We start from the raw sequence: 25,563 nt of genomic DNA on the forward strand, positions 1-25,563 counted from the left end.
ATTTATGCTTCTGTGGCTCGATTTTTCCACAAGCACTTGAACGCACCAAATAAGTAATGTTCAACCCTGTATGCTGATATTCAAACAGTACTAACGTGAGCTGAAATGGAGTATGTAGTATGAAAAGCAGCACATTAATGTTTTGCATTAGAAAACAGTAGCGTACCTGTGACGTGATGCTGAACAGCAAAAAAAATATGACAAAAAACAATGCACGGTCCATGAACTCAACAAAAGCCTGTGTATTACGAAGTGATGCAGTGAGTGGACAGATCAGTGTTTGGTCAAAACAATAATAAAAAGCAATCAAAAGGAACCAGAAGAAAAATAGGATGAAGTGATGGCTACTAATAAACTAGAAATATATAACTGACACAGTATCTTGAGACTGCAAGAAGCACAAGTGGAAGAAAAATGGGAAAAATGAGACTAACGACACTGAAAACAGTGACATCACAATAAGAGCTAAATAAATGAGTTTTTTTCTACTGTTATTATATTTTGCCAATAAAGATTCAAGTTGAAAAAAGAGCAAAATGAAGCCAACATTTTTTTATGAATAAACATTTAATAGTGCATTCATAACAGTGTATGCCTTCATTCATTTGCATATCAAACCCATACAAATTTCCAAATAACTTAATTCATGAAAATGTAATTTATGAAAACAGGATATGGTCAAATGAGTGGAAACACTTGACAACGTTAAGAAATCCAACACAGAATACAGCACAAAAATTATCTCTTAAATGCTTGGCTGTTTTACTGGATTGCACTGTATCGTCCAAGTGTTGCTATTATTGTGTCCACCCCTGTTGTAGTGTGTAGTGGTGTGGCGTACACCAGGCCTGTGATGCAGGACTGTGACCAGTAGGGGGAGGCAAGGCTCAAAAAGTGAAACCTCCCAGTAACAGGTGCCCAGTGTGCTGGCTGCTGTGTTAAGCTGCAAGTGGTTTGCAGCTGGGTTAGCGGTGAACCTCCGTCACCACTGCAGCATCGCTCTTTCGGTAACAGTTTCCTCTCACGTCGCCGCCTCACGTGCTCCCAGAGTCCAGGCACAGAATCAGCACCTGAGGTGGATCTCAGTCAGACCAGCCCCCTCAGACAGGGGGAAACGCGTCATCCGCCCGGTAGCGTCACTCAAAGATTTTACAGTCTACGTATGCAGGAGGTCAATAGCGGCTGTGCTCGTCCGTTGCCGTGACGATCACATCCATCCAAATCCGCATGGATACTGCGTTGGAAGCCACCAGAAAGAAAAGACGGTCGTACGTCTTCACACAGAACGTCAGGCTGGGCCGCGGAGACTGGAGGGAAGGCACAGACAGGTCACGATGAAGAAGAGGCTTTTTGACAGGCCTGAAGGTTTTTTCCATCATGGTGACTGATCACTCATCTAACCGGAGAGATTTACATTCTTCCAAAACCCCAAAAGTCGTTCAAAATGAAGAACTTCACGTTTTTTGTTGCAATAGTTCATGCGCAGCTTTTTGGTTACGTTACTTTTGCGAGAAGCAGAGGCTGCTGTTGCTTCAGTTTGGAAGAAATCTTTGTTCTTTCACAGAAGATTGAATGCTAGATGTTTCTTACAGCTTAGACAAACACTAAAGTGGCAGCACTTGTCCACTGGTGGAAGAAATACTCAGATCCTTTACTGCAGAAAAAGTACCAACACAACAATGTAACAACTATTATCAGTTAGTACTTTTACAAAATATCTGTCACTGATAAATATTATCATACAGTGGTTTATGTTATTAGATTGTTAGTACTGATGCATCAGTATATGAGCAGCTCTGGTACTCTGGTAGCTTGTCCAGGTGATGCTAACTTTAAATGTGTATAACTACTGTAAGCAAAATGTACTTTAAGTATCTTATTGTGCAGTAAAATGAACCCATGCCAGAGTTATTATATTATATCTGATGTTTTTGAATTAATATTAATGTGCATGTTGCATTTTACTGCTGTAGATGCTGAAGTTTGAGCTCATTGCAACTACGTTATATAGTGTTGTGTAGTTTAATCTACATATTTTATAAGATCATTGTACATTTGTAGTGTTGTGGTCCTGTTAAAACCACGTATCTGTGACCTTTCATGATAAAACAGCCTGTTTTCAGCTTTGGGATGATCCATTTTCCAGCTGATCTGAGAGGGTTTTTAAAGTGTGTATTTTGATTAAAAAGTAGGAGAATCTTCTCAACCTATAAAGGAACATTCATCCTTCAGTTTATCAGAAAAGTTAAAGATAGATGTTTTCACTCGACACAAAGTGTGTGAAAAATTGTAACTTGTAACTAAAGCTGTCAGAAAATTGAAGTGGAGTAACGGTACAATATTTGCCTCTGAGATTTAGTGGAGAGGAAGTATACCATTGTATAAAATGAAAATAAAGTAAAGTACAAGTACCTCAAATTTGTACCAAAGTACAGTACTGGAGTAAATGTACTTTGTTACATTCCACCAATGTCAAATAGACAGACTTGTACTAGCATCAGAATTGTACCAAAGAACAGTACTTGAGTAAATGTACTCAGTTACTTCGCACAGCTGCGACTGCCCTGAGGGCAAATTGTTTTGTTGTTGTATTTAAGCAGCTGTACAAACTCCTCATGCTGATATGAATGACAGGGCTTCCCATAGTAATTGTAATGTAATTGTAAACCTATAGTGTCATGTGACACTTTAAGACCTGAGACTCGCCAGCAGCAAATAAAGCTCTCCTCAGCAGGACCAGTGTTACCCGACACCAGCCTTTGATTTCTAATGCAGTAATTGCAGGGATCGTCTGTGTGTTTAATCCAGCGCAAATCCGCCGCGTCCATAATCCGCCCAATGACCCATTTGGAGAGGGAGCGACCTCAAATCATTAAAACAAACTTTCTGTCACGTGAGAACACAGAATTACAACAGACACGGGGAGCAAATTCCCAAATCATGAGACCCCAGATTAGTTCCAGTTCAGTATCTAAATTTTTAGATTGAAGTGGAGACCACCAAGATGCTAGAACAGTATCTTTAACAATACGTTTAATGATGGCCATGCACGTTAGTCCTTAAATAAACCGTGCACAAAGGCAGCAATCAACTTTTGGGTCGACTTTTGGGATCCGTGACTGAGCTACACGAGGCTACAGATGCTTTTCTGTTGAGCTTAAACCCCAGTTTAAAGTGCAGAGATTTGGCACAGACTCTCAGCCGGATGAAACACTACAGACTTTGGTCGGTGTCAGCTGGTGTGAGGACTCACAGAAGCGGCTGTTCGTAGATGGTCGTAGTAAACTTCTTCTATGGCCTGGAAGTAGATGACTCCCTTTAGCTTCCTCTCGTCACAGTCTGCAGCAAAGAGAGAATACAATGTGGGAACGACACACTCATTAGGACTTGATGGATTTATTCAAGTCATAAAAGTTACTAGTACTCAGCAACTTTATGATGAAATTATTATTTATTATGTTTAGTCTTTTGACTGGCTAATGCAGCAGAATGTCCGGCTAAATAATCAGAAGATGCATTAGGTTATAATCATGTTAATGACGCCGTTTTATTCTCTGACACAGCTGACATCCTTTCAGCGAGCTGGTGTTACTCACAGAAGGCTTTCACCCATGCAAACACTCAGTCAGCATGTGCACACACGGCTCACCCAGCCAGTCTAACCTGTGTAGTAGGCTAGTCGCCTGTGGTCCATGTCAAACAGGAACCACCTCTTCTTCCAGGTCTTGACCCTCCCCCCTCGCTTGGTCAGGAAGCCTGCGCAGCGTCGAGGCGTCAGCCGCAGGTCCGTGCAGCCGGCCACCCCGTGACCCAGAGACTCCAAGTGGGCCCGGAGGTCAAAGTTAGGGGAGAGGAAGAGGGGCAGGCTGCGCTGCTGGAGACACAGACTGAGTTTAGAGCTTGCTGAAAAGAGGCCGTCTTGTCTTCCACAGAAAACACTAGCTGCATTCAGTGCTCGTTCATCATGGTTGAAAGTGTTTGTGAGAGCCTGAGATGTCGTCTGTGATCAGATGATGTAACTGTATGGGATCGTGACTTAAAAAGGGACACTCACCGTATTGAAGGGAATTTATTAGTGGAGGAAAGCCTGTGAGGAGGCTTTATCAAGTCTGAGACATTTATCTAAAGTAAGTGGCATCACTGGCGACTACACTTTTAACAGGAAGTCTGTCACAAAATAGGAGAATGACGTTTGAAAGATGTGGCGTTCAGCTGGACGGTATAGTTGCATTATGGGAAATGTAGGATCCGGTGTTTTTGGATCTTGTCCCATGTTACCATCAGGATACCTCGAACCTCTGCTGCATCTGTTTTGAATATTCTTCTGTTGTATATAATCCTAATGTAATCTCACTTACACGTCATTATTTTTTCTATTCTAAAATGAAACTGTTATTTTCGTTTATTCCACTTCATCGTATACCTGGCAAGCAACAAAACTGTGGATAAATTCGAAGGCTGTTTTTATAAAAAATGAAATCGAACATGCAGTGGATATTAATCTCCAGTATTAATAATTAAAATTACAGCAAATTTACACATCAACATCTGTTTACAGTTGTTGAGGAAGAGCTCAACAGGCCTCTGAACTCACTCCTCATCTCTGCTTGAGGCTGGCGGCTCAAGGCTGCAGCTACTAGCATCCAAACCTCAAACCGAACTGTCAGGGCTGGATTGCATTGTGGGTAATGTAAGGGTCAGATCTTGACAAGGAGGAAGAATGCGTGGAATAAATCAGACAATATCTCTGGCTGTGCTGCATCAGTTTTATCGTTTTTTTTAACTGCATGTCGCTCAGTTGTGGTTGTTATTTTATACGTACCGGGGAGTTTGGGGGAGAATCGGCCTTTGGTTGCTCCTTTGGTTCAGGCTCTGGCCTTTGTGGCGTCTCTGACTCTGGTGGTTCTGTTCTGGGAGAGTTAAGCTCGCGCTGTCTTCTCTCCTCCAACAACAACCGCCGTCGCTCTTCCTGGGTGCACACATACATCACTGAAACTTATTAAAGCCATCCTCAACATGTGTGGAATTTGGAAAGACGACAATGATGCTGCTCTAACACAAAGGTTTCCTTCTTATATGCATCCAAAATAATAACCACAGGAAGTTCCGCTACAATCGCATGGCTGCATATTTTTCAGTCTCAAATGCAATGCTGCAAACACGCACTGCAAACATGCACACATCTGCTGGCTGTTTTCTTTGACCGTCATGCACCAGGTGGGTGGCTGTGAGTGGTCAGACAGCCGTGGCTAACGCGGCGCGTCCCGGGCGATTAGAGGTGTCAGCGAGTGTTTCCCACGGCAGGTGACTCACCCTCTCTCTGAGCAGCTTCTCCCTCTCTGCCTTCGCTTCCCTCAGTTTCTTCTCGATCTCCACGAGGTCCAGCAGAGACGGGCTGTGAGAGGACGAGGAGTCATCGGTTAATCAGAATAACAGCAGGGGTTAAGATGCAAATAACCTCTGCTGTGTGTAGAAGGGTGTTAAATCCTCAAAAGCAGAAATCAAAAATCAGGAGCATTTAAGTCAGTCCAGAATGACACATTCAGCACATGAACTGCATTTGCAAATGAAGCTGGTATTACAGTAAACACAGTATTATGACCCAGATGTTAATTTGTTAGCTATTAAAGAGGCTTGTCCTTCAGTGTGTGACTTTTCAACACAACACGTATCACGTATACGGCACAGTATTCCTCTGGATCGATGATTATAAAGAAACTTGAGCTGTGTTTTAGGCTTTTCTTGTGGCCGATTTAGTTCGTAGAGCCTGGGACAGAAGACAAAGTCCTCAGTTTTCAAGGTAATGTAAGATGTTTTGTTCATGCATCAATAATTCTGGAAGTTTTGTAAGTCCACGGGCTGTGTACTTGTACTTGTAATGATGACTGTATTTAGCAAGGTACGACCCCTAACCCTGACCCTGACCTTGACCATGAGCCGTGTTCAAATTTATTCGGAGAGGAAAATGAAAGCAAACAGTAAAATTATTACCCAAGCCATCCGATGTTTGTCCAGCTTTAACCTACCATAACTTGGTGTTATTATCAATATTTCATGCATTCCTGGCCTTGCTGTTACATGTAGATGCTAAAGAAGCACATCAGCTTCAAAAGCCACTCCTCATCTCGCTGTTAAAAAAGTGCCCGTCAAACCAGCAGTGGAGTAACTGACCTGGCAGCGCGAGAGCTCGTGGTGCTGTTGCACGGAGTGTGGAGCCCGCCGCCGTTGCTGGTCCCAGGCCTGTGCCCGTTGCTGAGCCTATGGGAGAGGAGGGGGGAAGTGAAAGCCTCTGGGGTCGGCCTGTCTGGAAGCGTCCTCACCAGCCCTGAGAGAGGAAGGAAATCGGGAAAGACACGAGGGAACCAACATGCATCGGTCAGCACGAATATCTTTACGTAAGCCGTGGCGTCGGAGAAAGATGATAAATCACACTGGATCAAGAACCTTCAGTTGCAGCGTTCACAGTGAAAGTAAGGTGGAGGACAAACACCAGGCAAGACTGGACATGACCTTGTGAATCAGGCTGCAAGGATATTTACAGGACAGATACAGGTGTGTGTGGGAAAAACAGATACTACTGAGGTGAGTTTAGGCTTAAGTATACATCTCTGCCTCATCCGCTCCTTTCAGGTAAATCCTGCTCTCTGCCTACGTAATAACAACCCGCCGTCTCTTCTGACACACCTTTGGCTAATTTGACTAAAAGGGAGGGAACAGAGCAAACAGTCGTCATGGTGATCGCAGCTTAAACAATCACGGGCACAAATAGAAAACAGCGAAAGGGGGCTGGTAGTAGCTCACCATGTGCTGAGAGCGGCCTGTCGTGGAGCTTGTTGCTGCGGTGCGAGCTCCGTCTTCTGGGCAAACTGACCGACTCTTTGCACGGGTCCTACAAAGTCAAAGACAGGAGTTCAGGTACGAGCTGCGTAACAAATATCGCAATTCATTCTTCAACCAGAGCTAAAAGGATTAGCTGATGAAACGATTAGTCAGCCTGCGATTATTTTGATAATCGATTAAACATTTAAAGGGCCAGTGTCTCGCATTCAGGGCGAGAAATTGGCAGACAAAGTGTATAATATTCGTAAGTCATGAGTGTAAAATCACCTTAAAATAAGAATCATTGTGTGTGAACTCTATCTACAGAGGGAGCAGCTCCTCTTCCACGGAGCCTGCCGTGTTTCTACAGTAGCCCAGAACGGACAAACCAAACGCTGGCTCTAGAGAGCGCGAGTTTCTTGGCCACCGTAGGTTCTCCTACACACTGGTCCTTCAGGACTTTTTTAACCACTAATGCCAACAATTCACAGCTTCCAGCCTCTAAAATGTTGATGATTGCTGGTTTTCTTATAATTCTATGACATTAAACTGAGTATATTTGAGTTTTGGACCATTGGCTGGACAAAACAAGACATTTTAAGTAAGGAGAAAACAGAAAGCAGATTATTCGATCATTGAAAAATCTATTAGTTGCAGCTCTATTGCAAACACACGCTGTATCCATGGTGACACGCTGCATACCTGAGGAGGCTTGTGTACGGTGAGAGGGGAGAGTGACATCATGCAGGGGGCTGAGCCGGTGATGTTCGACCAATCAGTGAGCGGCTTCTTCTCTTTGAGAACCTGCGGGACCAGATTCAATTTCATTGGAAACTCGGTAGCGTACCTGTGGTGAAACCTGGCGGCAGGGCGGACGATAAAGACAGTGACTGACGAAAGCCGCTACGCTCAACATACCACATCTGGCTGAGAATGAAAACTCCACGTCCTGGAGGGATCGTAATGAGTTAAAAAATTATCATTCCCTCACTATCTCCCCCCCTCTAACCCTCCCTCCCCGCTTGACTCACAAACACATGAGCAATTCAGCCACATGCAGTTCACTGTTTAACCCTTATCTGTCTCTTTCACTGCTCCACACTCGTACATATCCAAAGAAAACATGCTTTAGACAACAGTTACTGATCCTTGGGTATTTTCTTCTACATCTACTAAATATCCAGGAGCAAAATCTCTTACAAATGCTTCTTAATTACCTTGTCACTAAGATCTTGACACAATCAGACTCATTTATCATAAACCGCCTAATATAAAAGTCAGCTTTCTCTCAGATCCAGATATCTCTCACCGTTTAAGTTCGCTGTACATGTCAGAAGTAAACCACATCCTGCATGCAGTCACATTGTAGTCTTGTCTCTCTCCTCCTCTGTGCTGCCACTCCCTTCTGCCCTCCCTCCAGCTGTTCCCACTCTCTCTTTCAGAGGAGCACATGAACGCAACACTAAGGCAGTTTTTCTCGACAAACACAATTTTTAACCCCCGTCAGCCTCGCAGATCGATTTGAGTGTTGTTGTGTTTTTTTTTTAGCTTACCGCTTGCTGCGAGGATGTGAAACTTCTCCCAGCTTCGCCTTCTCTCCCTCTCACACATCCACACACATGTACACACACATTCACAACCGCAGCACCCTCTCTCGCAATGCTTACTCCTCCCTCTATCCTCTCCTGCCCTCCCTCCAGCCTGAGTTGAGCGCTCTCTCTCGCTCTCTCTCTCTCTTTCTCCGTGTCTGATTTGCTTTTCCTGGTCCAGATCTTGTCTCCTCCTCATTTGAACTGGTGCCGCCATAAGTCTGATCAAAGGCAAACCACTGGCTGCACTGCAGTTTAATTAGTGACGGAGTAAATCACATAAGCATCCATAATAAACACTGATAACACATGGCAGTGTGGGCTGTTCTTAAAATGTTAGCTAACTAATAGTCATTGGGCTTTTTTGATAAAATTGAACTGAAGCCCAGTGAGAAAGCAAATATGTATTATATTGACCATATAGGGAAATCGTGTAAAGGATTGACCTGTTGCCAATCAACCTGTTTACCTGTGGAATGATCCAAACAGGTGTTTTTGGAGCGTTCCACAACCTTCCCAGTCTTTTGTTGCTCCTGTCCCAACTTGTTTGAAACATGTTGCTGTATCAAGTTCAGAATAAGCAGATATTTACAAAAATAAATGAAGCTGATGAGGCCAAACATTAAATATATTGTCTTTGCACTGTTTTTAATTGAGTCCGTGTCAGAAAGTATGACAAAGTTATCGTATTCTGTTTTACTAATGTTTTACACTGCGTCCTAACTTGTTCAGAATTAGGCTTGTTCTAACAATGCATCATTATCATACCACTCCCTGTAAGTTAGCTCGTTGGCACAGTGGATTTAGGTGACCTAATTATTTAACACTTAAAACCTGTGTTTTCTGATTTGTTGGCCACTTGGGGAGAGCAGAAGAAGCTGTAAATGCATCATTAACATAATATCACCATAAGAACTTACTGGGGAAAATGTGCTTATTAACAGATTCAGCACATGCAGAGCAACATGTCATTTATTTGGCCACCTGATTCATGTAAGCCTGATATTCACTCTGTTTTATCTCAGTTTTGGGCTCCACCAACTACAGAGGGAAATTCTTGGCTCTTTATCAGCTAAATGCTCCACTATGTTCCCCAGCTGGGCGCTAACTTTGTCTGCTGATACTGTGCTGTTATATATGCAGTCAGTTTGTCAGAGCTTTCTTTGCAGAAACCAGATTAATAAGAGTGATGAGAGTAAACCAAAAGAGTGAAGTTACAAACTGTAAAACCAAAACAAGAGCAAACAGGAAGTGGAGAATTCAGCCGTTACTTCACTCATCATAACGAGCCCCTTCACGTTACACAATCGATTTTCTCCATTGTTAATAAGGCAGGGCAGCTTTAACACAGCAGGTACAGGCAGGCTAATTATTATTATATATAATAACATATTATTATTGGTCATTAATAAATTAAAACCTGCACCGATAAAAATGTTTTCTGGAACTCCACCTTTAATTCAGACAGAGATTATTCTTTAGAAATGCTTACCTGTGTCTCAAAGTTCACTTCCTCTGTCACTCTTCCCTATAGAGAGTAACAGATAGTATCTACTACTATAAGAGTAGCAGATCATACTACTACTACGACTACCACTACTACTACTACCACAATAGAGTGAGCAGTAAACTGACATTTCACACACTCCCACCCGTGCACGATTGTTGAGGCCGCTGTTTCGTGGAAAAACTTCATGTTCGGGTTCATACACTCAAATAAAATGTCAGAAATAAAAAAAATTGCACTATTTAATGTAAATGTAGATTTTGGACTCTGTATTTGTAAATCTGAAAGTATGGGTTTTAAATCACTTTTAATAAAATGTGCTTTTTTTGACCGTAAATCTACACAACAACTGTATCTAAGGCAAAATAAACAGCACATTTGTTCCATTGTGGGATTCTCTGTGGCCAGAATATGTAGATAAATGTTTTATTTTGAAGTCGGACATTGAAATGAAATGTAAGAAAAAGCCACAGCTACCATCTTTGGTAATGTGTACCTGTTCCCTCCTTTTAGAAAACTGTAAATCCTGTTTTGAAACATATCTCAGGTCATCAGTGTCATAGATCTCTTACCGTTTGACTCGTGTGGACGAGCTCTCTCTTCTCTTTCCTCAGGGCGTTCAGCTCCCTCTCCTTCTCCCTCTCCATCTCCTTCAGCTGTCTCTCTAACTGCTGGACTCGCTCCTGAAAGTTTAGATCACAGTTCCCCTCAGCGTGGACTACCATGCCGATTCAAGAGAAACCGAATGCGCTGCATCTGATTCATCGGGCTGGCCCCTGCTTACATAATCTTTTCATCATGTTGTGATGTAATATTGGGTAAATATCCCTGATTTGACGGCGTGTGTGTCGAGTGAGCAAACGTAGAGTCCCGAGCCAAACTGACGTGCTCGGCCGAGACACGATGCAAATTGAAAATCCATTTTGCAGGTTAACGAGAGGCAGGAGAGGCACACGTGACAGCAGGGCTGAGAGCGTAACTAAAAAGAAATGATGGACTGATTGTAAAGCAGCAGCTTAGGACAGCAAATGTGACACAGTGACAGACAGACAGGCAGACAGACAGACAGGGGACATAGAGGTGAACTGTCATCTGCAGCTGAGTCAACCACCATCCCTCTCACACAATCCCTCTCTTCATCCCTCCCTCTGCACCCCTCCTCTTACATACTGCAGCTAATTGAGGAACAATTCCACATTATATTCACCATCAATCTATTGTCTATATTATATGTTCTTGTGGAATTCGACATGTGGACGGAAAAAAAACGCCTTCCTGCGTCGGAACGTAAACAAATGTCAGACTCAGAAAAACTTGGAAATAGCCAAAGCTTCAGAAATGATCCAGATGCACGAGTTTCAGGAGGTGTTTACTGACTTTTGGACTCATCATACGAGAGAACAGCCATCGCCTTTAGATTACAGGGAGTTTGTCAATAAAGCCTCTGATAGCATTCATTATTCAGCCACGCTAGCGACACATGGCTCTATGGATGTTACATATTCATGGTCTCCAGACGATGAATCCCTTTCATTTCGACGTCACTATGAGGTTGACGTTGTTGGTTTTGAGTGAAATGCTTCGACAGCTACCGGATGGTTAGCCATCAAGTACCAAAGTTTATGTCTTACTAAGTTTTTAATGGCCCATTACTTTGGTTTATGACAAAACACCCGCAAAACTAATGACATTCCCACCAGCCTCGGCTGTAATTTGTAACATTTGCAAATGTTAGCATGCTGCACCAAGTTAATAATGAACATGGTCAACATTAAACATCAGCATGTTAGCGTCACATTAGCATTTAGCTAGTGTAGCCAGAGGCATGGCTGCTGACACTTGATCCTTTTTATACTGCAAAAAGCTTGAAAACTCTGTGAAATAAAATTTCTGCAAAACTAATAAAAAATATATGGTCCTGTCATTGAATCACTGTCCAAACAAAGCACACACTAGTGCGCAAGTGTCTCAGCTGTTGGCGTCTCACTGCAGTTATAAATCTAAGATTTATCACACGAGTGCCAACATGCTCCAGGCCTCTTCAAATGAAGATCTGAATCCTGATCTGATTTGTTCCATTTCATGACTCTCTCCATCATAACGCTGCAGAATGAACTGGTGATCATTACCATGACTTCCGCAGTAAATCTACGCCCTCTCTGCAGTCAGAGTGGCTGTTCTGGTGCATCCGGTCCATCCCGCTCTATTCAAAAGTAAACTCTGCGGCCAATCACAGGCCTTCTTCCTGCATGCTGCCTCCCAAGAACAGGTTTTAAGCTTAAGGCGAGCGCCTTGGATAAATCCTTTTCATTGTTTTGCATTATATATCTACTTGGGGAGACGAGAGACCAATTTTATATAAGAAGATTTCTTTGGATTTTAACATTTAATCCTGCAAATAATACTCAGGCAGTGAACACAAATAAACAATTATGATCTCTGTGCAGAACATCGTTTTAGCCATGAGACTGTAGCCTTGCTCTTAAACCTTCCTGATCCCCTCATGTCTTTTATCTTTCCATCTTCTCTGGCAGCTCTGCTGTCCTTCTGACTGGCTCTGTTGATTTTTCTCTCACGGGGGCCTCTGATATAATTAAGCTTGCTGTACAGAGTCATGTGACGGCGTCAGGGTGATGCTGGTGAGAGTGAGGTAAAGAGTTCATGCTCGTGTCCCGATATGACAAGGGGTGGGGGTGGGAGGGCAAGCCTTCACCTGCTATCACAAACATGGACTGTGACAGAAGAGGAGTGTGTGTGCTGCAATTCCAAATAATGTAGTAAATGAGTCCTTCAGGGTCAACGAGCCAATGATGATTATTTTCACTTTGCAGCAGAATAAAAATAGTATCTGAGGATTTACAGCTTTGTCGATCAGTGCCAACAGCTCTGTGATTACTGCAGGAGGAGCTCAGATGTGTGGCTTTAAAGTGAAGTTTCTGGTCTGCCCGCTCCTTATTTTAACTCTGAAAAGAAGAAAAATCATTTCAGGAGCTCACAATTGGAGGAAAACGCCAAACGTTTCAGCAAGAAAGTTCCCTAAAGATGAGGGAAAATGTAGCTTCAGTAATTTCGAATGGACGTCTGCTCTGACTTGTCAGCTTGTCTGACTCTTTACGGTCCTGTATGTACAGACTTTCCTGTGGATTAGTGGTCACAAATAACAGAGGTGGGGGGAGGTGGGTGGCTGAGCAAGAAAATCAAAGAAGACTGTAGGTTTAGAGGTTGATAAAGGCTGTTATTTTTCAGCTTATTAAGGCTGAAATATCATTATTGATCAGATGAATGTTATAGTACTAATAAGACAAGTGCATGTGTGTCTTGCAAAGTGCAGTGTTCAATAATTGGAAACAAATGCGCCTCAAGTCTCTGAGTCTGAACAAAAACCAAACATTGTAAACTTGTTTTCAGGTTAATTTTTGCAAGTTTAACCTTGTTCGGAATTGTTTTGTGCAAAGTTCACTAATGTTTACGGGTATTATATTGGATTTTATTAGATTGTGAGGTGTTGCTGTTATTTTGTCCAGCTGCTCTTTGCACAAGTCTGACGTCATAACTCTGTACTGAAGGGAAGTTTGTGTGGAGGTTAATCCCACGTCAGCCTGCGAGGCACATGACACGCAGAAATGCTGCAAGTGAGCAGCTGTGACACTCTCAGGACTCCTTCTAAGACCCGTTGTTTACCTGTGCAGCGCTGACCACACGCTGCTGACACGAGATTTCCTTCTCCATCTCCCCTCTGCTCCCTTCGTCCTTCTCTTTGTCGGCCGCGCTCTCGTCCTCCTCATCAATGCCGCTCTCCTGCTCCAGAACGCGAAACTCCCAGTCTTCAAAGGCCCGAACTGCCGCCTCCATCGCCTCTTTCTCCTGCAGTGCAGACAGATGCATGAGTCTAATATGACCAGTATATAAGCCAAGACGGTTCAGTTAGTATGAAAAAGTACAAGAGCAGGTGAAAGTAAAACCTCCTTCAGCCTCATCGTGTCGTAACCGAAACACCTGCACTCTTGTGTGTGCTTAAGTCCTCTGTTTGTGTGCGTGTGTGCGGTTTTCTCTGTGGCGCAATTCACGACAAACCGGTTTCTGAAAGATCTTTTCAAACAAATCTGACATGTCACAACCTAAAGTAACCAACCTGCCACTGGGCTGCGCCAAACCTGTCCCTGATCACTGCTTTTTTAACGAGGAGGGGTCCCGCCCTGTTCTGTCACATTCGCACAGAAAAACACACATCCTATGCACTGTGTGTGTGTGTGTGTGTGTGTGTGGGAAACACTGACAGGTCAGGTTGAACAGGTACTGAACAATCAAACTTTGTTCAGCCCAAAAAAAAACAAAAAAAAAACAAACAACATTACGTTTAGGAGTCGGCACGGATGCCAGCACACACCCTGCATCTGTCAGCCGAGGATCAGCTACCCTCCTATTTTTCATTTGGATCTCTGCCAACGACATCACTCATTAGATTTTCAGTCTTTCGTTAATAAACAAGTTCAGTGATAGCTTGCTGGTAGTTCAGCTGCATTCCCATTTGCATTGTGATTCAAGTAGATTGATGACTTTGTTGCATTTTGTGTAGCTAACGACTACAAAAATATTGGGGCCATAAAAATTATTGATTTTATCTACTGTTTTTCTTGTATCTTGTTTTGTAAAAAAGAGAGTATTTTTTATTTTTCACCATTGCTTCTCTACTCAAATTCAAAGAGGGCATTTACAAGTGGCCACTTTTTGTAACAAATGTGACTTTTTTGTCACATTAAATTTAGTTTGTTGTCATTTTTTAGTAGCTTTGGTAAATCAAACTGTGTTTCTCCCTCAGGTAGCTGTGCTGCAGTTCAACTTCTTCCAGCATGAAGGAATTGAAAAATAATTTTTGAGCCATTTTTTAATACAGGGATCCCTCGCTATAACGCGGTTTACTTTTCACGGTTTCGCTACTTCACGGATTTGCATCGTGCATTGTGTTCTGCATTCTGTCACTCCGCTTCTTCTCTACCTGTGCGTCAATAACGTTGCAGTTTAATATGTACACGTACGTAAAACAGCTTGCCAAATTTACATTACGTACGTGCAAATTCTCTTGCAATTTCGAGTTTTGCCTATCACTATGTTCTTCTCCTGAACAAACACACCTGCACCGCGGGCTTCAAAAGAAGAAAACACTGCAGAGAGGAGTCAGGATGCAGCGGCTCAGTCTGAAGAGCAGTGAAATACACCTGAGTCACTATTTGTCCGACTGTACTTTGTAATTTTTTTCACAATCATTTTTAATTTTCTCCCGTTTAATCCAATTACTCGGGTCACGGTGGGCGGTGCTAATCTCCGCAATTTGGAGCCTTCTGTTCACATCGATGATTACAATTATTATTTGACAGCACAGTACAGAAGTTATTTGTTAAAAAAAACGTTTCTAAAGTACTTTTATTTGTGAAACAAATGCTTGAGCCTGTAAAATGGTTTGTTATTTCTTTTCAATGTATAATAGAGTATTTAATTGTAAAAAAAAAAATAAAGGTTTCTACTTCACAGATTTTGCCTATCAGGGGTTCTTTTTGGAACGTAACCCAGCGAAAAACAAGGGTATACTGTACAAGATTCACAACTTAAAGCCTCTCACAAGCAGAACACAGACAGACGCTGTTTCTGCGCTGGCTGGAGGTTGAATCACTTCTAATCTAATAGATTCTGTATTTAGATAACGTCACCTCGCTAGTTTGATTACCAAGATTTCCAGGAACCGTATCTGTCAGACGACAGCGGCACTGATCAGTTGTGGAAGACGAGTAAGGGTCTCTGGAATAACTTCACCTGCCTCCAAGTCTGAAGAGGTCAAAACTCCAGCAACACTTAATATATTAATAACTTAATACCTTTATTGTCACATCATTGCCGCCCTCATGAGGGTCATTACAAAACACTTAGAAAAGAACATTTACATAAGATGCGACCTTTAAAAATACATATATGATCAGTTGTGTTGTCGGTTTATGTTAGTATATTTTCAGTGAGTTGTGCAGGTAATGATGATATGGCAGATGTGGGATATGTAACTTTACTGGCTCCATCCATCTGTTAAAGTGACATCTTTTTGTTTTTCCTCATGGCTTCGTTCAGACATGACAGCACGTTTGAGGAAAGAGCAACACAGTTGTGAGATATTTCGCAGATTGTTAGTGTTGTTGTTGCATGTGTGCGGCTCAGCCACTCACCTGCTGCAGCTGCACAGTCAGCTGCTCCCTCTGGCTCTCCGGCTGACCGGGGATCAGCTTCTCCTTCTCCTCGCACCTCCTCTTCAGCGCCTCCACCCTGCGTCTTTCCTCCTCCAGACCCTCTCGCTCCTGCAGTTACAGAGCACAGTCATCAACTTTGAAAAGCAAAACAAAAGCTGCCCAAAAGAGAGAGAAAAAACAACACAATACCAACCATGTTTGCTGCTTTTGTTCTTTAAGAACGAACCACAGGCGTCTAAATTCAAACCAGCTCTGCTCCAACAATCACTGCATGGAAACTGACTTTTCACTGATCTTGTGTTCATGGAACATTACTGAGTCCACACATTTCTACATGAGAAATCCCTCGAGCCAACTTTTTCCGTTGTGATAGTGATACTCATGTTGAGCCTTTTAAGTGTTACATCAACATCCAACAAAGACGACATTCAGCTGATCACTAATCAGGCATGAAACATCACAAATGCAACATGTAGCTCTGTAACAACAAAGAACAAAAGCTAGATATTCACTTTTATTACCTTCGCTCTGTCGGTGTGTCTGTTCGTCTCTGTCTGCCTGCTCCCCTCCTGCAGTGCCTGCAGCTTCTGTGTGTGCTTGTGCAGCTGATTCTTCTCTGTCTGCAGCTCGCCCTGCAGCAGGGCGATCTCCAGCTGCAGCTGAAAGGACAGGAGACGCCGCTGAGTTGAATCACACTGACCAGACGTTGAGCAAGTCACAGATATGCATTCCTTCAGCGTGACGGTGTCGGTGATTGGACAGGTTAAATGTGCAGACCTCAGCAGAAAGACGCGACTGAGGTCATTTTGGTGTTTTCTGGAGCGCCCCGTCTTGGTTGTTAATGCGCTGCAGACGCTAAAAGAACCTCAAGTGAAAGCTTAACCACCTGTTGTGCAACAGATGGTAGAGAGGACATATTCTTTCATTCAATCCAGAGATGCAATTTATCGATTAATCTGCAGATTATTTTCTCAGAGAAGTCTATGAAATGCTGAAAAACAATGTAAACAACTCCTCTTTAATAGCTTGTTTTGTCCAAAGCCCAGATATTCATGTTGAACTATCATAGACTCTATGTCCAGAAAACCAACAAATAACTCACCTTTCACAAAATGTTTGCCATTTTTGCTTTAACTGACTGAGTCTATTTCATGGATTTTAAAACCAGCTGCCAATGAGACAGTGAGAGAGAACATGCTCACCTCAATCTTTAGCTCCTCCTTCTGTTGGTCGATCTCTGTGATCCGCCGCTGGAGCATTGAGGGCGACGGCAGGACCCTCAGTGAGCTCACCTCCATTTTTTTGATGCAGGACTGACGGAAACGGTGGAAAAAGCAGACAAAGTCACCACAACACCGTAAACAGTTTAGTCTGGAAATGATGAGTCACTGGTGAAACCGCAAGGAGCAACAAGCCACGTTCTTCTCGACTTCATGTGCCGCCGCCACGTCGTTCGGCAAATAATCACCATCAACGGCTGCTTCATCTCAAGCGCTTACCTTCTCGCTCTCCGTGCTGCTACTCTCTGCATCCGACTCCGCCCCCGAGGAGGCGGGGCTCTGACCTCCGGCCACTCTGGTGATCCACGGCGGCCGCAGCCCCTGTTGCCACTGGCTCCTGGTGCTCTCCATGTTATGTTGGGGCATTTCTGAAGGCAGACACAGGGGAGGCAGTTAATGAGAGCTACTCAGCGGGGGACTTTGGTGAATATTGTGGTAATCCAATCTGCTGCGCGGTTGAAGGCGCATCAGGGATCAGGTGACAGTTCACAGCTGAGCGGTACTACAGAAATCCCCCCCGGCTTCCAGAAAGCGGCGTGTGATGGAGGAAAACACCCCACAGTGAAGAGGAAGCAATAGTGAAAGAGAGGGGAGATTCAGGATGTGGGCAATGGTTTGTGGTTTCAGGGTCTCTCTCCTGGCGAGGGACTCTGGTGTGTGTGGACACAAGCGTGATAAATAATAGTCTTTCTGTCGGAGGCTTTTGATGTGCATCAGCAGCCAAACTTTACATGAATGGAACTAGAACAATCCGTTAAACACAAAAAGGAGAAGTCGCCCACAAACACGGAGGCTGGAGCGCATCAGAATGGACTTTGAAGCACTTTCATGTGGAATCTTTTTGTTCTCTCGTCACATTCATGTGCGTTTACCTGAATGAATATCATTCTATACTGACGTGTTTGCACTGCTCTACATCAAAGTGCTTCCCAGCATTTGGGAACATGTCAACCTAAAGGCCTATATTATCCTGGTCTCTTTCTCCTGTTTTGCCCTTTAGTCCTCTACTGTACAAACACATGCATGCCAGCAGAAGGACGCAGACCAAAACCAATTTGTGGGAAAATACTTTTGACTCCTATTGTCCAACCTTTTCCCACCATCTTCCCTCGCCCTCTGTGCCCTCGCTCTCTCCTTGTACCCAGACCTTATTAGGCTGCAGGGAATGCAGGCAGAGTGGAAGCACAGAGATAAATATACAGCTGAGATATGAGTGAGGGCTTCCTAACGACTGGCCTACTGACATCGAGAGAGAGAGAGAGAGAGATGGGGGGGGGCACAGACAGACAGAGGGACAAGAAGACGGCAGGAAGTGGAGTGTAAAATATCTAGTCTTGCACGGAAATATGCAATCTGCAGCTTTACCCATTTTTTTTTAGAAGAAGTTTAAATTAAGGTGGAATGATATGCAAAAAACGAATAAATGAATCACAAGTGGGAATCATAATTTTTGCATTTAATTTTCTCTGAAAAAAAAGTAATTTTTTGCGTAATTGTTCAGCCCTACTTTAAACTGATTGAAAATGCAGGTTTTACGTCCTCAAACACTCAAACACACTGACCACGACAGTTTACAGTAAACCTGCTCATCATTTCTCAGCTCAGAAAATGTTTCCAGGAAGGGAAAGTGAAGAAAAACAGGCAATCAGGAGCAGCAATTTAAAGAAATATCTCCTTTATAAAGGATCTAATTGGCTGGCAGGCTTATTGTTATTATGTAGACAATTCCATGGCCATAGTAAGAAAATAGCAAAAAAAATGGCGCAAAAAGCACAAATGTTTATTTACTGCATAATGACTTTCTTAAGCTTTCACTGAATGATGTAAAGGCTGAGATAAAATGGTCAGTAACAAAGTTTACAGACACACACGGCAACATGTTCATGTGCAAAATTGAGTGTTTGGGAGTAAAAAAACGAAACTATGCACCTCATCTCCAGTATCTCAGGGGAACACGTTACTGCTTTCCAGTAAAGGCTGTCAACCGCAAGTGAAAACAAGGCAGAGCTTCACACTGAGTTACGTTACAATCCAAACACGCATCAGCGCGGGCGTTCGCCGTCTGACCTCAAGCTAAAGTCCACGCAGATACACTATCAACGCCGCGGAGGCGAGAGAGAGAGGTTCAAGAGTAAAGTCCATGCTTTCATGTTAACACAGTGGTTTGTCAAAGGCAACAAACAAAAGGCTAAACAAACACAACACACTGACAACAGAGAGAGCGAGACAGTAGGAAGAGCAACAGCTACAGTGGACAAAATAAGGACATGCAGAGACAGATTTTTTTTTTTTTTTTTTTTTTAAAAAAGGGGCAAAGTTCAACCTGAGAGCCAGATCAAATAACAAAACAGCTCTGTGCCCAAAATAATTGGACTTGATTGGAGGGAGTGGAGCGCCTCTGGAGAATAAGATAGCAGAGAGGGAGCGAACAGAGGCGAGCTTCAACATCCAGTGTGCGTGTGCTTGTGTTTATGTGTGTGAGTTATGCAATGACTGCCCGAAGGCCACACCAGACATAACCCCTCAACTGACTCCAACTGCTCCTGGAAGACTTTATGACTCTGTGTATCAGTGTGCAGCACTCATTATCAACCATAGATCAGCAATGACCAGCAACAGCTGATTCACCATAACACACACACACACACACACACACACACACACACAAACACACGCGCGCAGACCAGGGTGAGAAAGTTCAACAGCATGACAGAAAGCTACTCGTGTCATATTGCCTCGTCAAGCGCTCAAATCAGCAAAGTCCAATCACTTCGTTTCCGTCTGAGGCGTCAGGGACGTTTCAGCCCTCCTCATCCACACCTCTGTGTGCTGGAGCTCAAAGAATCCAGACAATCAACGGTTTGTGTTGAGCTGCATCAGGAAAAACAAACGCAGCTGACTCATCAGGGTCTCTTTTAACGGTTTGTTGATAGCAGAGGTAGAGATCTAACTCTCTACAGAGACGGCCTGCGGACTCAGTGGTCACAGACAGGTGATGGATTTATACAGAATATTTCATTAGCTGACATGTTGTTTGTTACTTGAGGAGCTGAGATTGGATTGGATTGGATGAAGTAGATGAAGTAGATGAAGATCATGTCATAAGAACATGTTGGGAAAACATGTATTTAAAATGAAAATGTCCAAAGAGGGTGTTTTTCTTCAGTCTGACACAAATATATTGTAGTAAATTACCAGCTGTCTGTGAAACATGTTATTGCAAAACTAGTTTTCTTTTTTACTTCAATTAATATAAAAAGCAGTAAAATCAATGCAGGTTTAATATTTTTTCATTCTGTGTACTCTTCTTCTAAGTCAAAACCCAATGCCTACGTTACCCACAATGCAACTTGGCCACATACAGTTTGATCAGAGATTCAGGTGTGTTATGTTAGCAGCGGCTAATGTAGCCTCAAGCTGCTAGCCTCCAACAAAGACGAGGATGAAGTCTTCAACCTCAACCAATGCCGACTCAAGTGACATCACAAGAAGCAGTTTATTAGAGTTCATGCAGCTTTTTCAGCCTTTTTTCACACGCACAGTGGTACTTCCTGTTAACACACATTGATGTGTAAAATTGGTGGAGTTCCCTGTTTAGTCATCAGGGCTATTTTTCAAACTTCCTCGTCCAGAGCCCCTGAAGACCTTGAGCTGTTTTCGCCTGCTGCATACTACTCACTGTGACGGGGAAACTGAGCATCATGTGTGAAACCGGTGCCCCCTGAAACAACCTTCTCCCTGTCAGGACCCCTCGTTGGAGAGTGGCTAAAATGAAACGTGGGGCTAAGCATTGTATACACAAAACCATAAAGTCAACACTGACAACAGCTATATTCCACCGGCAACACGCAGGACAAAGGGGTTCGGTGGCATGCTCTGTGCGAGCGTGAACGCTGATTACAGCCTGTCACGATGCATTCAGTGCAAGGGCGCTATAGGAAAAACATGTCACACGTGGAGCATGTGAGCTGAACCGCCCTGCAAAGAACGGGCAGCGTACAATGCCGAATTAATCCACAGAGGCCGGGCCTGGAGGTCGAGTCACTCTAAGGTCACTCAAATCGAAGGCCAAACTAGCAATTTATTACTTATTAAGTCACTTATAATCCATTAAATCACTTGCACGTGCTTCATTTTGGATGCTGAATCTCGCCAGATTCATATGAACACAAGAAGGGATTTGACCTGACGAAGGACACAAACTTTGTAAACAAAGTTAGTGCAAGTGACTTGAAGAATGTGCAGGATTTTCTGGTTCTTTCACAAACAGAATTTATGATCCGACGCACATCTATGAGACTCTCTAGAGAGCGAGAACTTTGTCGTAAGCATTCTTGCAAAAGCAGATCTTGAAAAGACTGAAACATTCCCTCCCCTGACTCATGTTAGGTTTACACACTCGAAGATTTTCAGAGGATTAGTGAGTTGTGAAATCATTCATGCTCATAACAACATACATTCACTGCATTGTACCGCGCAAGTGCTGCACGGCCTTAAACGCAGTCCCATGTACAATCCAGAACAAAAAGTGGCGTCCTCTCATCTGCAGAAGGTACAAGGCCCAAACCAGCTATTAAGCTTTGTGAACTAGTGGGACAAGTCTCATATTCTTTTTATTGACCAAAATTATAGGCTGTGGCTTCAATCAAACAGACCAGATCTCCAGTCTTTAAAACTCTCTGTCCGATAGCAGGCCTGACATCATCACATTAGCATCTTAGGCGCACAATGTTTCCAGAGTGCATAAGTAATTTTCCTGGTTTTACTGTCAAAAAGAGAGACAGTGAAGTTCCTCTGCTCTGGCCGCACTACATTTTGGCTCCAACCAAAGAGGTCTTGAATAAAGTTTGGTTAGAAAACCTCTTGCTACACCCTTTAAATATGTGTGTGTGTGTGTCTAAATTACATTAACCTACATATGTTTAAATGTTTCTGTACAGATCTACAGATAAAAAACTGACATCTTTATGGATCTGTCCTCAGATCAAGGTAGAGAGCACGCTATCATTTGACAGATTAATTGCTGTGCACTACCCAGCAGCGACCTCTGGACCTGCCGCGTGTGGCCCCTGCTGGCTCGGCGCCGAGGACCAGGAAGCTGTCATCGCAGCGCACATTTGTGAGCAAGAAAAGCAGGTGAGAGGAGGGAGTTTTGGCTGTGGCCCAGCTGTCAGTGCGAGAAAAAGCGACAAACCCCGCCTGACACCTGGGTGGCAATGAATATGACAGAAACCACTGATGCAGCTAGTTAAGCTCAGTGTCACATGCAAGCGACATAAGCCTACGCATCCTGAACCAAGCCACAACTTACTGAAAATGAAGCTATAAAAGAAAACTTAAACCACTCTAGCTCTGTAAAAACAAGCTAATGGTATTGGGCTCATTTCTGGGCTCATTCTGTTGTTTAGTCGTGTATTTTTCTGCATCGCTGTGGAAAATTGGCTGATGTCAGTTTGAAATGACTGCAATGGCTGCTCCATGCATGGAGGATTTTTCAGCATTTTCAATCATCAAGCGGTACATGTCAGGTTCTGGCGTCGGTCGGAGATCAGACTAACATCCAGATCCAGGCTTAAAGAGGAGGAGACATCCAATTTAGAGGAGGCTGATATGCCAGTTCCAGCACCACTAATAGCAAGGCTTTGGCACTGTTTGTTCAAACTAAGGCCAACAAGAACAAAATAATACACTTTTTTAACTGCAATGTATGATGTGAATGGAGCCAATGTTGATGTTATTCTTACTGCCTCTGCTTTTCCTACTGTGACAAGTGAAACTATCTGCTGTGAAACATCATTATTTGCAGCCCTACCGACTACTGAAAATGCATTACATATCACAAAAGCCTTCCATACATCAACCTGCAGGCCTACACATTAGAAAACCCAATTTTAGGAAGAAACGAAGGTGCATTGTGAGAAAATATCAACTCTTTCCACTGTGTGTAACTCCTGGCACCAGTACAGGTTAGACTGCACTGACAGGGATTCCTCTGGCCTGAGTAAATCTCTGGGAACTGTGATGCAAGAAAACAGTGATCCATTAATGACAGCATAGGGTGCACGGCTCAGACAGACAGATTTGTCCACAGCGGGTCAAAACAATGCATGTGTGTGTGTGTGTGAGACAGGGAATAACTAAAGGCAAAACTCCCCAGAAGGCAAATCCTCCCAACCAGAGGCAATCTCTCCACACAATCCTCCCTGAATCCACACTCCCACCCTCTCTGTTTACCCTGTATGTGCTGATGGAGGGATAAAAGGCCAGATATCTCAGGGTCACTGTAAACAAAAGGGGAATTTATGTAAACGGAGATGATTTGTCATGGGTTAGACTGAGAAACCGCTCAGAGAAAGTTGTATTTTCGCAGATAAGGAATGAATCATCTTAATTACGCAGGTCTGTATTTAGGCCAAAGGGTGGGACGAAACATTACAAAGCATGAATCAATGAAGGATGACTGCTGTACAATCACAGCCCAAGACTTAAATTTAAAGAGGAAGGTGGTTTTCCTTTGTGAACGCAGTCATCATCAGCTTTGTTCACTTTTGCTGTGGCTGCAGGAGGATTAATGAGTAAATGTGACAGTGACTTTAACGTTCCCAGGTCAGGGAGCTCCAGTTACTCACCCACACAAACACACATACACATACACACACACACACACACACACGTCAGGCGACCATTTGTGAGCACACTTCAACATTTGGTCCCGCGTGGGAACCTGTTTACAACAGGAACCGCGCGAGCTTTGCGTGAGTTTGCAGGTTTGCTGCACCAAAAGCACAAGAACAGAATGAAAGTCCTACCTGGAAAACGTGCTCGGACCCTAAACGGCTGCACTTGAGGGTCCTTTAGTTCGTAACATAGTGACAAAGGACGAAAACGTCGAGGGGAAACGCGTCTTCTGCCAACTTTTCGGGCGCTTTCACTTTCAGACACACGACCCAGGTTATTTGGAGCTCACCGGCGCTTTGCTGCGGCTCTGACAGTCACGTTAACTCGCTTTTCTGCTTGTTTTTATGGCCACCTGGTTCGCTTCAGTGCCTCCCAGGAAACACGACAGGTCAGCGCGGGCTTCCGTCGGCGTCAACAGGTGAGACTGAACTGCAAGCACGCGGAGGAGGGCGGCGGCGGGGGCGGGTGCCGACCAATCGACGCGTAGTGCTGAAGGAATAAAGGGAAAGTGCAGATCCGTGAGTCCGAGAGAACTGCACCGCCGGTTCCTCTGCTGCTCAGACCGCAGTGAGAGTCCCGTTCAGGGATTTCTATTCTGGGAACTGACGGGGCTTCTCATTGTGGAGTGGCTCGACTAAAAGAGTCACCCGGGCACGCTGCCAGCGCACTGTGAAGTGAAAGGCCACTTCAATACTGCTCATGTCGAGCTCCCGTGCAAATATATTAATGTTACAGTGATACAGAAGGAGACTGAACCTGTGAGGTCAAACTAGAAAAGAGGAGTTTGGAGTTAGATGCTGCATTTTTAGTATTTTCTGATTTTAAAGAGAATAAACGTCATTTGGGCCTGTTCTTTGGTGAAAAAGATTAGACAGATGTGGACTCTTTGATTTTTTTCAGCTCAGTAGGAGAGCCCATGTTACATTCAGGGGCAGACTCAGGCTGTCTGCAGGCCAGGGGCGACAAAATAAAACGGGCACCAATCAGGGGCCATTAAGGGGCCACATTTTACACAGTATATGTCCAGCATCCATGCAGATTTCTTTACTCGGTCAGGTGTACATTTAAGCAGTTATTCCTTGTTTGCCACTGGCTCTATAACATTGAATATATTTTGCAAATTGAGTCTTGTTCAAGCACACTGTGAACTTCAAAAAAGCAGATACATTATCAAGCAATTTTCATATTTATTGCATTTTAATGCCTTACCAGTCCTGTAAAAGTTAGCCTAAATCACCTGCCCAAGGTCTACCCAAAGTAAATTAATAGCTGTTGCTGGAGCACATGCACGATTTTTGTCTCATTTGAAAGGTGGCGCTCTGAACTGTAAGTGCTACTACATTGAGTAACAGAAGTTTGAACACACTGGAGTAAAAGGTTTTTTTTCTGTCACAGCAGGAAGCCTTACGCTAAAACAAGTTCCCATTATTACCTTCCCTCCCACATGATGTGAACGCAGC

At 43.6% G+C, this 25,563-nt stretch overlaps 1 protein-coding gene across 2 annotated transcripts; it reads right to left on the minus strand.

Moving 5' to 3' along the window:
* Nucleotides 1-174: 174 nt before the first annotated feature.
* phldb3 (pleckstrin homology-like domain, family B, member 3) lies at nucleotides 175-24,649 on the minus strand. Of its 2 annotated transcripts, none has more exons than XM_041941596.1 (15): nucleotides 24,235-24,649; nucleotides 17,645-17,793; nucleotides 17,348-17,458; nucleotides 16,667-16,804; nucleotides 16,125-16,253; nucleotides 13,597-13,779; nucleotides 10,488-10,598; nucleotides 7,522-7,623; nucleotides 6,802-6,889; nucleotides 6,172-6,325; nucleotides 5,314-5,395; nucleotides 4,823-4,969; nucleotides 3,664-3,871; nucleotides 3,254-3,339; nucleotides 175-1,307 (listed from the first exon to the last, which is right to left on the minus strand). In XM_041941596.1, the coding sequence occupies exons 2-15, from the start codon at nucleotides 17,789-17,791 to the stop codon at nucleotides 1,173-1,175; spliced, it is 1,821 nt and encodes a 606-aa protein (XP_041797530.1). In that variant the 5' UTR covers nucleotides 17,792-17,793; nucleotides 24,235-24,649; the 3' UTR covers nucleotides 175-1,172. The 2 variants fall into 2 exon arrangements, with proteins under 2 accessions (XP_041797530.1, XP_041797529.1); XM_041941595.1 differs by having other exon boundaries at nucleotides 185-1,307; nucleotides 3,664-3,874; nucleotides 24,235-24,646.
* Nucleotides 24,650-25,563: the final 914 nt, after the last annotated feature.

The sequence above is a fragment of the Chelmon rostratus genome, chromosome 8, assembly GCF_017976325.1.
Source record: "Chelmon rostratus isolate fCheRos1 chromosome 8, fCheRos1.pri, whole genome shotgun sequence".
Lineage (NCBI taxonomy): Eukaryota > Metazoa > Chordata > Actinopteri > Chaetodontiformes > Chaetodontidae > Chelmon > Chelmon rostratus.

What these genes read in the sequence shown, in the direction of transcription:
- phldb3 (XM_041941595.1), bottom strand. Translation starts at nt 17,791, where the DNA reads ATGCCCCAACATAACATGGAGAGCACCAGGAGCCAGTGGCAACAGGGG. An exon ending in GACACACCGACAGAGCGAAG is followed by an intron (nt 16,254 to 16,666) that starts GTAATAAAAGTG and finishes CTGTAACTGCAG; the next exon opens with GAGCGAGAGGGTCTGGAGGA. An exon ending in TGACTGTGCAGCTGCAGCAG is followed by an intron (nt 13,780 to 16,124) that starts GTGAGTGGCTGA and finishes TCTGCACTGCAG; the next exon opens with GAGAAAGAGGCGATGGAGGC.